Here is a 17,500-nt window from a genome sequence, read left to right as displayed (position 1 = left end):
AAGCACAAAAGAATGGTTAAAGTGGTTAAAATCTAACACGACTCGGGCGCGTTCCTGGTCTTTGAGCGTTAAAGCCGAGGATTCTTACAGCGTACGCGTTTTCTGCTCGTGCTCTGCTCTAGCTTGTGGGGGCTATAGTGAAAGCTGTGTGTGCGCACGTAGCCCATTATTTCTCCCATCATGTGTTCTCACATAACACGTTCTCTCTTTCTTTCCCTCTCTCTCTCTCTCTTTCACTCCCTCTCCCGTTCCCCCCTCTCTCTCTCTCTCTCTCTCTCTCCAGAACCACACACTGAGTCAGCACGCGCAGTGAGACGGGCCCCGGCAGGATATCTCGGCTCAGCCCGGGCCCCCCGACCCAGAGGCGGCGGGGGACCCCTATCTCGACATCACAGCCAATCAAAGTGTCATTTGCTACTCACATGTAAAACTCTAACGATCGCGCCACCGGGCGCGGCTATTAGGAGCAGCGGGGGAAAGGAATATTAATGGGATGTGCTATTAAAAAAAAAAAAGAAAGAAAGAAAAGGAAGACGGGAGGAGAGAAACTGTAATAGAAAAAAAAAGAGAGATGAAGGGAAGGAAGAGAGAAGAAAAAGGTATTGTACGTGCAGTATTTTTTATTGTCCCCGTCGACTCGCCCCCCCCCTCCCCCCCGAGCCCCCCTCCTCCTTCCACCCAACACTCCCCCACGTCATGTGTTTGTTTGGTTTTTTAATAAAATGAAATAAAAAAAAAGACGGAAAAGAAAATACCCTTTGTTTTTGAATTTATTTTATTTCATTTTTAGAATTAGGAAATATTGCTTCACTTCCGCCTCCCTCAGTTGCTTATTGTATTCAACTTCCTAGGTGCAAATTTATTTTTTCCTATTTTTCTTCTTTTCTTTGTTTGTTTTGTTTGTCTTTGTTTTGTTGACTTTTTTCCTTTTTTTTGGGAGGGGGTTGCCATATTGCGCATCATTTTCTATCTTAATTTTATTTTTTTGTACTTTTATTTCTCGCTGTAAGTAGGTACTCGTGCTGTGTTGTGATCGTTTGCCAGATGTAATATCCTTGAGTTTTTCTTTTGCCCCCCCCCCCCCCCCCCTCAACTTTTCCTTTTTATGATTGTTATATATTTTTTGTTTTCATTTTTGTAATTACTATGAAAAAAGGCATAAAACAAAATAAAGTGGAGAAAAGCGTACCAAGTGTTTTTAGTTTTGTTTTTGTTTCTTTGGACTGGGTTTTCCAGTCTTTATGGGGCCTATAACGGCTATTGTAAAAAAATAAAATAAATATCATCGATTTCAGTGCGTCTGGTCAATGACTGCTTTTTAAATGTGAATTAACCAGACTGCAATAATCTAGTACAGTCAAAAAAAAAGAAAAAGGAAAAAAAAGATAAAACAAATAAATAACTGATAAATAAAAATGTGTGTCATGTATTTCTTAATTCAATAGGTCTGTGTCTTCCAATATTATTTCTGAAATTGTATTGTGTATATATTTTTTTTAAAAGGATCCCTGGCTAATACGACAAATATAACTTAATACATTATAATTGTCCTCTGTAACTACAATGTAAAATTAAAAACATCTCAAATATTGTATTTCTTCTAGAACTAGCTAATCTTTCACTCAATAGGGGAAATGCCTGTCACAAGTTGATGATGTCATAAATGTCATGTGTAACTTTTATGGCATGCATGTGCAACAAAAAAAAACAACACAAACGCATTTGAAATATTGATTTGATGCTGATATTAACCATAGGAAGCATTACGTTTGTTTTTATTTGCACATGCATGCCATAAATTAAATTCCATCGGGATAGATCACAAATTACATTTATGACATCATCTACTTGCGACGGGCATTTCCCCTATTGAGTGAAAGATTAGATATTTCTAGAAGAAATAAAGTATTTAAGGTGTTTTTAATTTTACATTCTATTTATAGAGGACAATTATAATGTATTAAGGCATATTTGTCGTATTAGCCAGGGATCGCTTTAAGGAAGATCTGTGGTTGTCTTTTAGAGTGATTTTTCACAAAGAGGAACATAGAATGGTGGTGCATCCAGGTATGTAGTGAAACTGTACAGTAATCTATTGTATGTTATGGGTTCATTTAGCACATTTATACGTTCTGAGTTACATTAAGATAGATTAAAGGTAGGGTACATGATATGTTTTGGTTAAAACCACTATTCTGATAGTAATCATTGCTGTTGAGTGTTTGTTCAGTAACAGGGCTCTCCCTTTCTCTCCAGCTGTTTAGTAAACAGAAAATACATGTTCAGGTGCAGGGTTGCCAATTTCAGCCAATCAGGAGAGAGAGTAGCCATTCATCAGCTTAAATGTAATGTTCTAGTTCCAATTTTGTCTGCTCATTTCTTTTGTGTCATCACTTCCAATTTCACTTGTTTTATCCTGAATGAGCTGGACAGTATTGCTTGTTTACCAAAGAGCTGGACAGACAGCAAGACCCCTGTTAAGTGAAGCATGTCCGTGTGTCTGTCCGTACGCCTGGCCAGGTAACGCCTGACACTGTGGTTCCCCTGACACATCACTGTGACATCACAGGTGACATCACAGTGATGTCAGATTCTCAGAGCAGGGATCTCCATATATGGGCATAAACAGGTGACATCACAGTGATGTCAGATACTCAGAGCATGGATCTCCATTATGGGCATAAAAGGGATTCTGTTAGGGATCTTCATATTTATATGGGCATAAAAGGGATTGTAATTATGTAGGGTGTCAGATGTCATAGACATCATAGGACTTTCACATAACGAATAGGTAAGCATGTTTGGGGTCTCACAGCAATATCTCCATGTACAGTTCATGGATCTCCATAAATGGGTACCAGGGGTCTCCATATATGCAAGTAACTATAATGAGTAACTGGTCCGATATACATCACTGGCCAGATGGCCAAGACATGGCGTCTTTCTGGTGATTATACTATCAGAATATTCACATTTATTTAAACAAAGAATGATCACTTACCCTATCGTTAACTCTTAACTGTAGGCCCTTTACTTCTCCGACATGAGCAAAACGTAATTAAGGGCTACAGTTAAAGTCATATTGGTGCAAACACTGTTTACTGCAAGGACTGTTTTAAGATTATGGGGACAAAATCCATTGTCTGGAACAATATAATATGGAAGTTCATAACTGAATGCAACGATGAACTCAAAATGTTTTTTTATGAGGCACAGACATGATTTACTAGTGATGTGTTCTTAAAATCTCTCAGTTCATGAGACTTTTGTGAACTGAGACCTAAAACAGTGTCCATGAGTGTCATTTCAGTGCCAATGGAATGAACCCTGGGACTGGGTGATTTCTTAGAATTACAGAATGAGATTTGAACGGCTCTTTTGCTTCCATCTTGGGAAATACACACACTGTGAAAACCTGAGCGTCAACTTGAGAGAATATGGATCCGGAAGGGTCAATCTTTAGTTAAATTAACAGTGGATTTTGCAGTGTATGTCCATTGTCCACATATTCTGTACCAAATCAACCCACATGTTGGTGTTGATGTGTCTTACTGACAGTCCTGTCTTTAAAAACCCATTAAGACCTTGAATTATTTTATACTTTAGCTATTGAAAAATAGCAGATATACAAGCTCACGGCGCGGCACCGAGTGCCATGCTATGCGCTTGTAGATCTGCTATTTTTGAAAAAATCGCTTAAATGTGTGCACATCTTTGAATATATCATTTTCAAAGCAAACCTTTGTGACTCAAACCTTTGCTACTTTGGGGTCCCTGGAACAACACATTCTGATACATACCAAATACCTATAATTTTGGGGGTCCTTGACATGAAAAGGTTTGAGAAACACTGATGATAGAAACATGAGTTTAAAAAAAAAAAAAAGGTTTAGAAGACATTTATTTCTTTTGTAATGTTTTTTGTTTTCAGTTTTTGTGTGGAAGTTTTGTTTTGTGTGGTGATGGTTTAAAAAAAAAGGACATAACATGTTAAAAGTTTGAATAATGATTTAATGAAAATGTGTTACATGTTTTGACACAATAAAGTATATAAAAAAAAGAAGACATTTTTAGAATCAGGTCAAAAATATTCAAAGACTTGAACACATTTTCACGATTTTTCAAAAATAGCAGATCTACAAGCACGGTTGACACGGTTCAAGTCTAATGCGACACGGATGCGTTCCAGGTCTTAAAGGAGTAGATCACCCCCAATTTTTTTTTTTTTAGTTTTTGTCGCATTCCTAAGCCAATAGTTTGAGGAGACTCTTTGTACGCCCATTGATTCCGGATGGAGACCCAAATGTATTTGGGTCTACATTTATTACAATCAAATTATTGGAATGCGACAAAAAAACATATTATTGAATTCAAGTCTCCGTGGGGTGAGTAATCGATAGACAAAAAAAAGTCATTTTGGGGGTGAACTACTCCTTTTAAGGCTTTAAGTACTGCAGCAGCATTCATGCGTTTTTGGGCAGCTGAGCACTTTCAGATGCTCAGATCAGCCAGAGGGGGTCCGGGCCGGGGCTTCCTCCCTGCCAGATGTATCAGTTCCAGGAAAGCAGTCATTGGAACACATGGATAGATGCACATCACTCCTGGATCTGTGGAATGCATTATTAAAATGCAAAGCCTGTCTGCGCACCATATGACTTATTTCTAACAAGATCCAAATGGATGAAGAGCAGCGCCCACATGTGTACTACTGCATACACTGTAGCCAATATTGTAATTTTTAAAGAATGAAAAGATTTAAAGGAGTAGTTCACCCCCAAAATGACTTTTTTTCTATTGATTACTCATGCCATGGAGAGTAGAGTTCAATAATATTTTTTGTTTTTTGTCACATTCCTAAGACAAAAATTTGATTCGAGTAAATTTACCCCCATTGATTCCGGCTGGGGACCCGTTTCGAAACGGGTCCCCATCCGGAACGAATGGGGGTAAATGTATTGTTATCACATTTTTGTCTTAGGAATGCGACAAAAAACTAAAAATATTATTGAACTCTAGTCTCCATGGCGTGACTAATCAATTGAAAAAAAGTCATTTTGGGGGTGAACTACTCCTTTAAGGATATCTGGTGCCTGAGCAGGCTGGACTTAAAGCATAGACCAGGGGTCTTCAACGTTTTCAGGCCAAGGACCCCTTAGTTGAGAGAGAGATGAAGCAGGGACCCCCCCACAACCTGTTCATAGATTCCATATAGTTTCATCGCTTGACAGCACAATCATCGGTGTATTTTGGATTCATGTCAATTTGTGTTTTCAGATATTTAACCACTTGAACCGTCAATACTTAATAAACTTGACCTTTCACTCTGTACTTAGTCTGCTCTTTTTCCCCTACACCAAACCTCTTTCAGAACTACGTTTTGGCATCAAAATTTACCTTCAGTACAGATGCACATCCACAGTATTTTTAAACTGTGAATCAAGTTTCTAAATGAAAGTATAAAGGAATAGGAAGGGACCAAAGTTATATTAATTACATTTTATAAGTTTAAAAAAAATCTGTCGTCAAATGGGGGAGGGGTGGTCTCTGTAAACTGTGGGCCATTCATCATTGAAATTAAACAAGTTTAGATTTTCAAACCAACTGATGCACCTTTCCCTCTTTGTAGGCCTTCTATAGCGCTGGCAGTTGTGATGATTTTCGGTTGAATGAGTAAAGGCCTCTCCATACTTCGACCGAAATGTTCGGTGAGTTGTGTTTTCCGACGTGCAAATTTCTGAACTCTCGTTCGGTCCAATGCTTTTCAGAAGTCCTGAGGGATATATAATTGCCAGACCCATGAAATGGGTAGGCCTACATAAGCAAATGTCGGTCTGTCCGGGTTTTCTATATAAAGGGTATATATGATGATGACATGATGATGACATGCCTACAAAAGGCATGATGTCATAAATGATGATGACAGACAGGGGGTCTGGCACAACCAGGTTGACCTGGTCTAGTTTTATGATAGAAAAGGACCTTTTGACCGGCGGTTTCGGTCAAGTATGGAGAGGCCTTTACACTGACTCAAAAGGCATAGTTTTACTGGGGTTATGGTTAGGGTTAGGTTTAGGCATAGTTGCAAAAAACGACAACTGTCAATTACAGTGACTATACTGGCCAATCACAGTGGGTCTAGAAAAGTGCTGGTATCCATAAGCACACGTCATGGGACAACGCTCTTACACCTGTTCAGAGTATGGGAAGGCATTGCGGACTCCCCATTGGCTTAAAGGACAGCCAATTAGGAGCAAGTAACGAGAAAGTGATGATGAAAAAGTCACAAGTGCAGCCACTGAATAGGCCTATAGACCAGCTTGCGCTAAGGCTTCACACAAGCTGGTAAAATTTGATGAAGAGACAGGGAGACCCCTGTCACTGAACAAACGTCAAACACTATGAATAATACAGCTTTAACCACATGATCCCTATGTTGGGAAATGTATCACACTAGAGGGTCACGGCCCTTCGGGCCGCTCCCATCTAGTTAAAAAAAAAAAAAAAGTAAAAAAAAGAAAAAAAAAAAAAAAAAAAAAAGAAAATCGTTTCCGGTCGGACCTATTTGATCGCCGGACGCACTTCCGGTTTAGAACTCTGTGTGCCACGTGATCAGTCCTAGCCAATTGGAGTGCTGCATTTGGTCGTGTCTGAGTGATCCACTCTCCCACAAACTGACAAAAACCGCTGGCTGCAGTTCTAAAATGTAGGTATAGATATGTGTCCTAATTTGTCACAAATGTAAAATACCTGTGAAATATAAAATGTGATACAAAACGTAAGTATCCCAGGATGTACTAGGCCCACTACATATTGTCAATCACATAATGTGGATATTTCTTCTCCGTCCAAATGGCAACATATAGGGACTATTGATAACAGATTGGATTGGAAGTATAGTAAGTATTGTCCTGTGGTATGGGTTGAAGAATTATATAGAGGGTATACGCATGCATAAAGTGAATGGCAAATCAAGTGGCAAAGTGAGATAAACGTTGTTTAACATTGTTTAATGCAATCAGATACAGTAGGACTTTTCTGTTTGGATGTATGGGCTCTCAAGGCCAAAAAGTCGTTTTTTTTGCCACTCAGTAGGCGTTCCTGCATAACGTCCGGGTATGATGATGATGTCACGTGCATACCCTCTATTACCAGTAAGACTCCCTAATCGGGAGATAAGCGACCGTCAGGCCGCATGTAAAAATCGGCCTGATGGTGGCGCTAAATGGGACAGATCCATGTTGATGACATGAGTGTAGACATACTGTGATTTGTGTGATTTTAGGGCAACATTTGTAGGAGCAGTGTCCACTGTCCAAACATGTTTTGCAAGAATGGTGGCGCTAGAAGAGGGCCATGTGAGAAATGAGTGGAGGTGGAGGTTGTGGTTTGGCAGCCAAGGAGTGTGTGTGCAAAGTTTGGCATGGATAGGGGCAACGGTGACGGAGCTATGAGAAGGGGAAAAGTGTGAGGTGAGGTGACGTGACGTGACGTGACGTGACGTGACGTGACGTGATGTATTCATAATGGAATCGAATAATAATTGCATTGAAAGGCTTACTTTAGGCCTAAATTTAGTTCCTCACATCGCTCATGCATATCAGGCCTGCTCTCCCTCTCTCTCTCCCTCTCTCTTTCTAGGTGTATTTTAACATTATTATTAGCACTGGGGTTAGCTAAGGGATGGCTATGGGCTCTTATTAAGAAGGCAGTGGGGTGTATCCTCCTCATATGGACCACTAAGGTTTGACCTCAAGCCTTTCTGACTGATAATGTCCCATCCCAAAGACCCCATGCAGGTCACCTATCCAGGACAAATTGGTCAGTATGGGCCTAATGGCCTCAACATGGGCCTGCACTTTTGTCCTTGAATATTAAATTCCCACTTGGCTAATGCCAGGCTGCTTGTTGATTCAGACTCACAACACCATCAAGCATTTATTGTTGCACTGCATTGACTTGCTTAACAGAGGGCAGGAGGTGGGCACTGGGCACAGGCAAACGCCTAAAATGAAAGCTTCACCACTGTTGAAGCTGTCCTTTTAGTATTTAAAATGTTACTGCCACACAGCTGAGTGGATCATTGGAGGTCTTCTAAACTTGATGTCCATGGGGCAACATTTCCCCTCAAGTAGGCATATCTATACTAAAGTCATATTCTAATCAGAAAGGTCAAAATAAGACCCCTCAAACTCAATCACGTAATTAAATCTTATCTTATTATTCTTTATTCCAATGAAGATTAGGCCTATCTATAACCAAATCCTGTTGAAGGTTGTAAATGTGTCCCACATCCAGGGACGTGCTGGCCATTGAAAAGCGGGACAACTCCCGAACGGCCGGTTCATTCCCAGACGGTCCAGGAAAAATCTTAAAATAAAATGTCGGCCTTCGTTCCATTTTGGGGGCTGCATGGGCGGCCAACAAAGGAAATTGTCACTGTCGGGCAGAAACCTCGTATCGCCAAGTTTCAAATGTACACATCTTTTCGCAAAGCAAAGCCCTGCTTCATCATACAAGGCCGTTGCACAAAAGTAGTGAAAACAGCAGATCTACAAGCACACATTGTGCTTGTAGATCAGCTGTTTTCACTAGTTTAAATCATTTTTAAAATGATAAAATACAAGGTTTCCACCCGACAACGACAAAATATAACTAACTCATGTACAGTAATTGGCCCACTGGCTTGTCACTTGTCATGAGGGCCTCTCCAACTCTTTTACCCGGGCTGAATCAGGGGCCCAGCACGTCCCTGAATGTGTCCCACATCTTATCTGCAAGCTTTGAGCAATAGGTTTCTATCTCTATCTCTTTAATCTCTTCTATCTCTTACAGTCATGCAAGGTGCCAACCTGATGGGGACGCAGGGTATCTAGGGGACGAACAGCATACGCCGTGCGTACCGACATCCATCCATGCATCTTGATCCTGAATAATGTGATTTGTTGCGGTGCGTGTTGCGGATTGTGTTGATTTTGTAGGTTGTGATAATCTTGGTTTCCATGAAGGGCAATGAACTGATCTGAAGCAGAAATCAGTTTGCAACGAGTCGCGTATCGATAAGCAATGAAAAACAATGAAAAAAACACATTAGGTGTTAGGACTTTGCAGATACACTAGGCTACACTTGATTATAATACAATCCTGGATGTCTATTTCTTGTAGTTCCGGGTGGCACAGGGCTGCTGAACAGCAGATCCATCACTCTGCCAAAACCGCCACAGCACCAGCCAGCGTGCTCAACAAGCGGTCAAACACAGATTAACGGCGGCACTCGGCAGGCAATTACTGACACGCACAGATCAGATCCATAGATGTGTTGTGCTAAGCTGCAATTCAAAGCAGACTCAGGGTACCAGGCAGCCAGAGCAGCAGCAGGAGCAGCAGCAGCAGGTTCTGAGACCCAGATCAGGTACCGGTCCATGGCGGAGGAGGATCCGAACGGGAACGAGCACGGGGCGGCTGCCCGGAGCGCGTTGCCTCGCTGGGGACCGCAGCACGCTGGAGCCAGACAGGCAGGCAGCTAGCCAGGCTCTACTCTCCTGGAAAAAGCCGTTTACTGTCGGTTTGGTGTAGCTGTTTATCACTAACGGGCAGGGACGTGCTGCGGGCCCCTGATTCAGCCTGGGAAAAAGAGTTGGAGAGGCCCTCATTGCGCGCTATAGAGAGAGATCTCTCTCCATAGCGCTGCTGCTACTCAAATATTTGCCATTTCAGATCATGACAAGTGACAAGCCAGTGGGCCAATTACATGAGTTATATTTTGTCGTTGTCGGGTGGAAACCTTGTATGTCCAAAACCGTTTGTTTTGTATTTATCATTTAAAAAATGATTTAAACTAGTGAAAACAGCCGATCTACAAGCACACAACGCCTCGCACCGCGAGGCGTTGTGTGCTTGTAGATCTGCTGTTTTCACTATATTTGTGCGACGGCCTTGTATGATGAAGAAAAATTTGAAACTTGGAGATACAAGGTTTCTGCCCGACAGTGACGATTTACTTTGTTGGCCGCCCAGCCCCCAAAATGGAACAAAGGCCGACATTTTATTTTACATTTTTTCCTAATGGCCGGCCTGGACCGGCTGGGAATGAACCGGCCGTTCGGGAGTTGTTCCGCTTTTCCCAATGGCCAGCAGGTCCCTGCTAACGGGGTTGTTGTACTGTGCCATAAAAAGGCCTAAGTAGCGGACCATGTTACACTCATAATGTTAGGCACACCTGTTTTAAAATGCTGATTGAATATTAACAGGTACAATAGGCTATTGTGTATTTCATTCTAGGCTATTATAGCTGCATTGTTTAGTCACAAGCTCTTGCCACTACTTTTCATCTTGTGCAAAACCTCTGTCCATCTGTGCCCCCCCCCCCCCCCCCCCCCACACACACACACACAGGCACGTGCACACACATATACATTAAAGGGGGCTTAACCTCTGCCCTTGGCCTTTACTCGTCTGTAAAAAGTGCCCTCTCCAGACCATGAATGCAGTTTTTACTATGGTGAAAGAAATGAAAAATGCCCTCTTTCCATGCCATACCTGAAGGCAGCATTCAAGAGAATTGCCTTGTCCAAACTCTCCTGAACTTGAATGCAGCATCTGATGTTGAAAGACTTGTCCTCTCTGTGTAGAAATCCAGTTTTGACTTGATTATGCTTAGTTCAGTGTGGTATCAAGCACCAAAAATAGCCGACCTCCAAGCTCACAACGCAGCTTGGAGGTCTGCTTTTTTTCAATATTTTCACCAAATTTCAGCCCCTGCCTTTCCAACATTCGCTGAGGACCCATGGGAGTGATGTAGCCTACCAAGTGTGTAGCCCCCAAATAATGAAGTATCCAATGTCATCAATATGCCATATTTGGGCATGGCTGACACGGAACCCCATATTGGCATAAAAGGGACACCGACATGCACAAACACACATCTCCTACACTACAGTATGGGCATAAAATGGACACAGGCAGACAGCCAGACTGACTGACAGATACAGACAGAGATCTCCATATAGGCATAAAAGGTCAGATGATGCAACGTGTAGGCCTATTACATAAAAGGAGGGGCATTCATTTCCAATAGGCAATGGCCCTCATTTATCAATGGAGTGTAAAAAACTGCTTATTTTATCCCCAAAATATTGGTGTACGGCAACGTTGAAGTGGAATTTATCAAGGCATCCTAAACAGCCAATCCTGGCGTACATTTGATCTCAGCGTTGGCGGCAGAAACCTAGCGTCATTTAAATAACACACCCTTAAATATTCTTGCAGTGCCCTGATTTTACGACCAGAACAACCGGAATACGACTTAATGAAAGCCAAATGCATTGTGTTTACAACTGCAGTCTGCTTGCCACTATATTTTTCTTCCTATCGCCGAAATAAAAGCCTGGGTTTCCGAGGCTAGCTTGCCACTGACTGCACTCACTGGTAATGGGGGCGGGGCCGATATCAAAACGAGCCATTCACGTTGTTCTGAACCTTCCAAAAAAAAACGTTATTACTGACATTTGGACCAATATAACAAACAGGTGCCTATCCTTTGACTGACAGCGCTGCATGCACCGCCGTTTTCTGGCACAGCACTGCCAGTGTACTTACTGTCGACTATGCATTTTGGGTCCCAATGCTTTATCCCCAGCTATCACTTAGTGGTCACAAAGCTTTGGCTGTATCCACACTAACACACACACATGTTCATTTTAACCACTTACATTAAAGCCTCTATACTTACTGTAAAACAGACCTGAGTTGCATTGAATTCTACCAAACTCAAATTCAAACTCAAACATTCAAATAGTAATTTGAATGTTACTGTTGGCAGGTCAAATTGTTCAAACTCACATTGCCCGACTCTATCCTGGTTAGAACTGTACTTCATGTGGTTAACCTAAGCTGACTAGTTATTGTGGACATTGTGAGCTTTAAAGCTAAAGAAACAATCCACTAAAATGTCAAGATATCCTTTGAAGGAGATGCCATGCTGTTTTGTGCCTACACGCTTTGGTACAGTTAGGCATCGGTAGGTGGTAAATCTAAATTACATTTTGGGTTGTTAGTTTGGAGAAGTTAGATGAGGCGTTGGTGATGCTCCATAGGGCCAAAGACGGGCTCATTACTGCAAATCCAAGATGGACAAACAGCTGGATGTGTCTCCCTCTGTTTCCACATATCTCTGCTACTCTCTTTCGCTCTCGGAGTCTCTCTATCCATCCTCTTGCCTCTCTTCATCCCTGCCATATGTCTGAATTGTCACGGTCGACTGACTCCTCCTCTCCTCTCCTCTCCTCTCCTCTTCCTCTCCTCTGATCTAGCTTCACAACTTGTTTCTATTCTCCATCCGTTGCCAAACATCTGGTAACGGAGGCAACGTGCATGTCTGTCTGGTGCATACAGCTGTCAGTGGCTATCTCTCTTAACTTGTCTTTGTGCAGGCAGGTTATTGTGATCCTGGTGGTGTGATCTGACAAGACAGGATAACATCTACAGCTAGGGGTCTTCAACGTTTTCAGGCCAAGGACCCCTTAGTTGAGAGAGAGATGAAGCACGGACCCCCACAACCTGTTCATAGATTCATCGTTTGACAGCACGATCATGTGTGTATTTTGGATTCATGTCAATGTGTGTTTTCAGATATTTAACCAGTTGAACCGCCAAGACTTAATAAACTTGACCTTTCACTCTGTACTTGGTCTGCTCCTTTTCTCCTCTACACCAAAAAATAAAAGCTTTTAGCCAAAAATAGCAGATCTACAAGCTCTGCGAGGCGTGAGCTTGTAGATCTGCTATTTTTGGCTAAAATTCTCAGAATATGGACACAAAGTGGTAAATATAAAATAGGAGAAAAAGTACTTTCTATCACTCAAAGATTTGGAGGACCCCCTAGGGGTCCCGGACCCCCTGTTGAAGACCCCTGATCTACAGAATCGTACGACTATTAAACTCATTGTGCCCCCTGCCAGGCTGCGGGAACTTATTATTTAAAAAAGTTCTTGCATTATACAGACAGACACACGTTGGCAGGTAAAACTTACAGTATGTATACACAGACTCAAAACCTCCATCGCAGCCTCTGGATTAATGACCCTAAAGGTCACAGAGGTCAGGGTTCAAGACCCCTATGAGTTTGTCGTGTGCTTCGGGAATCACCTGAACTGTACTTGGCTTCCACCTCTGTGTGTGTGCGTGTTTGTGTGTGCGTGCGTATGTGTGTGTCTGACCCCTGTATGCATAGGGCAAGTACACGCCAGAGGAAATAACCATTCTAAAGTCAGCAGAAATGGTGGATTAGTTTGCTCGGGTCAGACACCATAAAATAACTTTGTGAGTGCATGGTGTGCAGTATATCCGTTTATTGTTAGTTTTCTCAATACATTCTGGCGCTTTATCATTATTGTAAGTTCACATTGCTAACTGCTCTTTTTGATTATGTTTTAAATTGTAATTTTGAGTGTTGAATCCTGAGTGTACAAAGTTAATGTGTCCCTCTCAGAATTACAAATGGAAAAATCAAGACTTTTGAATGTCCCCTGTATAAGGCAAGAAAGGAGGCAACCAATGAACAAAAAACAACTGAATAACTATAATGGGAGCACATTCTCTCCAAAATGTAAAAAAAAAGAAAAAAGAAAGAAAGAAAGAAATATTAACATTAGACCTTAAGGCTTGTGGTCTACAAATGCAAGTGAACACAAACATTAAGCCTGTAGTACAGTACCCGTAAATTCTCTAATAATATCCTGTATTCAATAAAAAAGCGGACCTCCATTAATTTCCAGGGCGCCATTGAAAAAAACTATTACAAGCCTCGTTCCAATACAAGCCTCTAGAGGGCGATGTTTACTATGGTACCGTCTGAGCAGCTTCACTCCAAACTGCTTCTGTGTGCATTAGCATGACAACAACAACACATACAGATGCTAGTTAAGCTATGAATTAGCCACCATGTTCAGAGTAGATTACACTGGTCCGGGGACGCCCAGGGACCCCCTGATTCAATGCGTGACAAACACAACCCGGTGTGAAGGAAATCTAATCAAAAGTGAGTGATTGAAATATGACGTTTCTCTGACTATTTTCTCCTCCTCCTCCTCCTTCTGTCTGTCTGTCTGTCTGTCTGTCTGCACTGAAGTTTTGCTTTGACATTGGAATGTGTTCTTAGTCACATCTGCTTAATTTGCACTGTTAATGTCAGCTGTTAGGTTAAATGACCAGTGTCCACCTGTAAGTGCACTGTGCATTTAATACAGTACAGTACCTACAAATAAAAGCCCGGGTTTCTATAAGAGAATTTACGGTGGGCTATACAAAGAAACCCTGCTTTGGGCTACCCTTACAGGCTGAATTGTGGATTGTGGATATAACTATTGACCTTGGCCATTGATGCAGGGATGCTGTGCATTCTCACAGATTATGTGGTTGGCTGTTTGTGCTTCTGTTGGTGTGCGTTTGTGTGCATTGTTCATGTGGGTTTACTATATGTGTGTGGTGTGATTATCCTTATGTAGCCTCAAAGAATAGTATTGAATGCTGGAGAGATGAAGGAAAATTCATGCACGTAAGCAGACACACACACACGCGCGCACACGCAAACGCACACGCACTAGAGGTGTGCATTCATTAGCACTGCCCTCACGATTCAATTTGATTACCATTCACCAGGTATAACGATACGATACGATTCGATTCTGCGATGCATCACAATTTTCTTTATTACTGCACAAAATGGATTTTTTTTTTCAGTCAGTAGGCCTACATGCAGTCAGATATATTGAACAACATATTTTATTTGGAATTATATTAAGCCTATATATGATATTATAGTGTGACCGTACTTACTTACTTACTTACGCCTTACACCCCTACTGGGGTATAGGCCGTCGACAAGGGACCTCCAGAGTTCACGGTCACTGGCGTTCCTTTCTATCTGCGACCAGGTGCATCCCAGTCTCTTGGAGTCTGCCTGGAGATCCCGCCGCCAGGTGTTCTTTGGCCGGCCTCTGTTTCTCTTCCCTTGCGGGTTCCACGTCAGAGCCTGTCTGGTGGTGTTTGACTCTGGCTTGCGCAGTGTGTGCCCGATCCAGCTCCATCTTCTTCGTCCAATTTCGTCTGTTGCTGGGAGTTGTTTGGTTTTTATCCACAGATCGGTATTGCTGATCTTGTCCGGCCAGTATATTTTCAGGATTCTTCTGAGACATTTGTTGATGAAGGTTTGAACTTTATTTATTGTGATCTTAGTGATTCTCCAAGTCTCTGACCCATAAAGCAGGACGGATTTTACGTTGGAGTTAAATATTCTGATTTTAGTTGTTTGCTGTATCTCTCTAGAGCGCCAGATGTTCTTGAGCAGTAGAAATGCTGTTCTTGCCTTACCTATCCTCGCTTTCACATCTGCATCCGTACCACCCTGGTTGCTGATGATACTCCCCAAGTAGGTGAAGGACTCTACCTCTCCTATCATGGTGTCACCTAGAGAGATTGGTTCTGCACTGTTTGTATTTATCCTCATGGTTTTTGTTTTTCCCAAATGAATATTTAGCCCTAATTGTGAGGAAGTCTCTGCCAGTGTTTTGGTCTTTTCTTGCATCTGATGATAATTATGTGACAGTAGTGCCAGGTCGTCTGCGAAATCTAAGTCATCAAGCTGTGTCCATAATGTCCACTGGATTCCATTCTTCCTTTGTGATGTTGTTGTTCTCATAACCCAGTCAATGGCTAGTAAGAACAGGAATGGGGATAACAGACAACCCTGTCTGACCCCGGTCCTGATCTCGAACTGGTCTGTGTGTTGTCCCTCATGTATGACTCTACAGGTCATTCCAGTATAACTGTTTTTAATTATGTTCACTAGCTTAGTGGGCACTCCATGGTGTCTCAATAGCTTCCACGTAGTCTCTCTATGTACACTGTCGAATGCTTTCTCGTAGTCGACAAAGTTAACATAGAGCGAGGAGTTCCACTCTATTGACTGCTCTATGATTATTCGAAGAGTGGCAATCTGGTCGACACATGACCGATTCTTTCTGAATCCTGCTTGCTGGTCTCTTAGTTGTTTGTCAACTGCATCCTTCATTCTTTCCAGTAGAACTTTATTTAGCACTTTCCCTGGCACAGAGAGTAGTGTGATCCCTCTATAATTATTGCAGTTTCCCAGGTCTCCCTTCTTTGGGAGCTTGTTAATAAGACCCTCTTTCCATTCTGATGGTATCTCTTCTTCTCCCCAAATCCTTTTGAAAAGTGGATGCAGCAGGCTCACGGTGGTATCCACATCGGCCTTTAGGGCTTCTGCCGGGATGTTATCTGGCCCTGCTGCTTTCCCATTTCTCAGCTGTTGGACAGCTTTCCTGATCTCCTCTCTGCTGGGTATGTCACAGCTGATGGGGAGGTCTGTCTGTGCTGGTTGGATATCTGGGGGGTTTTCTGGTGGGGGTCCATTAAGCAGTTCCTCAAAGTGTTCTGCCCATCTATGTAGTTGGCCGTCCTTTGTTTTAATGCTGTTTCCTTCTTTATCCCTGACCGGTCTTTGTGGCCTACTATATTTGCCCGACATCTTTCTGGTGGTGTCGTACAACTGTTTCATGTTTCCGTTTCTTGCTGCTTCCTCTGCTTCTTCTGCTAGGTTGTCAATGTATTTCCTCTTGTCTGCCTTAATGCTCCTCTTTAGCGTTCTGTTGACATCTGTATATTCTTGTTGTGCCTTTGCTTTTGCTGCTCTTGTGCGGCTATTTGTCACTGCTGCTTTCTTCTCTTTTCTTACTTGGATCTTTTGTTGGGTTTCTGTAGATATCCACTCCTTTTGTTGAAACTTCCTGTAGCCGACCACTTCTTTGCATGTGGATGTATATGTGTCTTTAATGTGTTGCCACTGGCTATCAATACTGCTCTCCTCTTCAAGTAGGTCCTGTAGAACTTCGAATTTGTTTGAGAGTTTAAGTTTGAATTCTTCTTGTTTCTCTGACTCCCTCAATAGGCTCACGTTGTATTTCTGTCTGTTAGCTGTTGTCTCCGTTTTGTTCTTCTTTAGTTTGAGTTTCAGTCTAGCAGTTAGCAAGTGGTGGTCTGATGCTACATCTGCTCCCCTTTTAACTCTCACATCCTGTAGTGATCTTCTGAACTTCTTGCTTATGCAAATGTGGTCTATTTGGTTCTCTGTAGTATGATCTGGTGATACCCATGTTGCCTTATGGATCCTCTTATGGGGGAAGATACTACCTCCTATAACAAGCTTGTTCAGTGCACAGATGTCCATGAACTTCTCTCCATTTTCGCTTGTTTCCCCAAGTCCATGTGTTCCCATCACCTCTTCGTATCCAACATTTACATTTCCTACCTTTGCATTAAAGTCTCCCATTAGTATGGTGGTATCTTTTTCTGATTGTTTGTCCAGGATGTTTTGAAGTCGGTCGTAGAACTCCTCCTTTTCTTCTTCTTCACTGTTGTTTGTTGGTGCGTAGCATTGGATGACCTTCATCTTAATCCTCTCATTTGTTGTTCTGAACGATGCTGT

At 42.1% G+C, this 17,500-nt stretch overlaps 2 protein-coding genes across 2 annotated transcripts in view; both read left to right on the top strand.

Moving 5' to 3' along the window:
• znf423 (zinc finger protein 423) overlaps positions 1–786 on the top strand; it is a gene marked incomplete at its 5' end in the record, with an annotated part of 246,441 nt that extends 245,655 nt beyond the window's left edge. Inside the window, one exon of the mRNA XM_080737309.1 lies at positions 284–786. Coding sequence (XP_080593435.1) covers positions 284–313 — 30 coding nt within the window. The 3' untranslated portion in view covers positions 314–786. The remainder of the gene's footprint in view (positions 1–283) is intronic.
• An 8,525-nt stretch (positions 787–9,311) lies between these two features.
• LOC308294128 (plasmanylethanolamine desaturase 1) overlaps positions 9,312–17,500 on the top strand; it is a gene marked incomplete at both ends in the record, with an annotated part of 45,148 nt that continues 36,959 nt past the window's right edge. The window contains 2 exon segments of the mRNA XM_080736853.1: positions 9,312–9,512; positions 9,515–9,562. Coding sequence (XP_080592979.1) covers positions 9,312–9,512; positions 9,515–9,562 — 249 coding nt within the window.

The sequence above is a fragment of the Nannobrachium achirus genome (genome assembly GCF_963921795.1).
Source record: "Nannobrachium achirus genome assembly, chromosome: 11".
Lineage (NCBI taxonomy): Eukaryota > Metazoa > Chordata > Actinopteri > Myctophiformes > Myctophidae > Nannobrachium > Nannobrachium achirus.
This window is presented reverse-complemented; position numbering and strand designations above follow the sequence as displayed.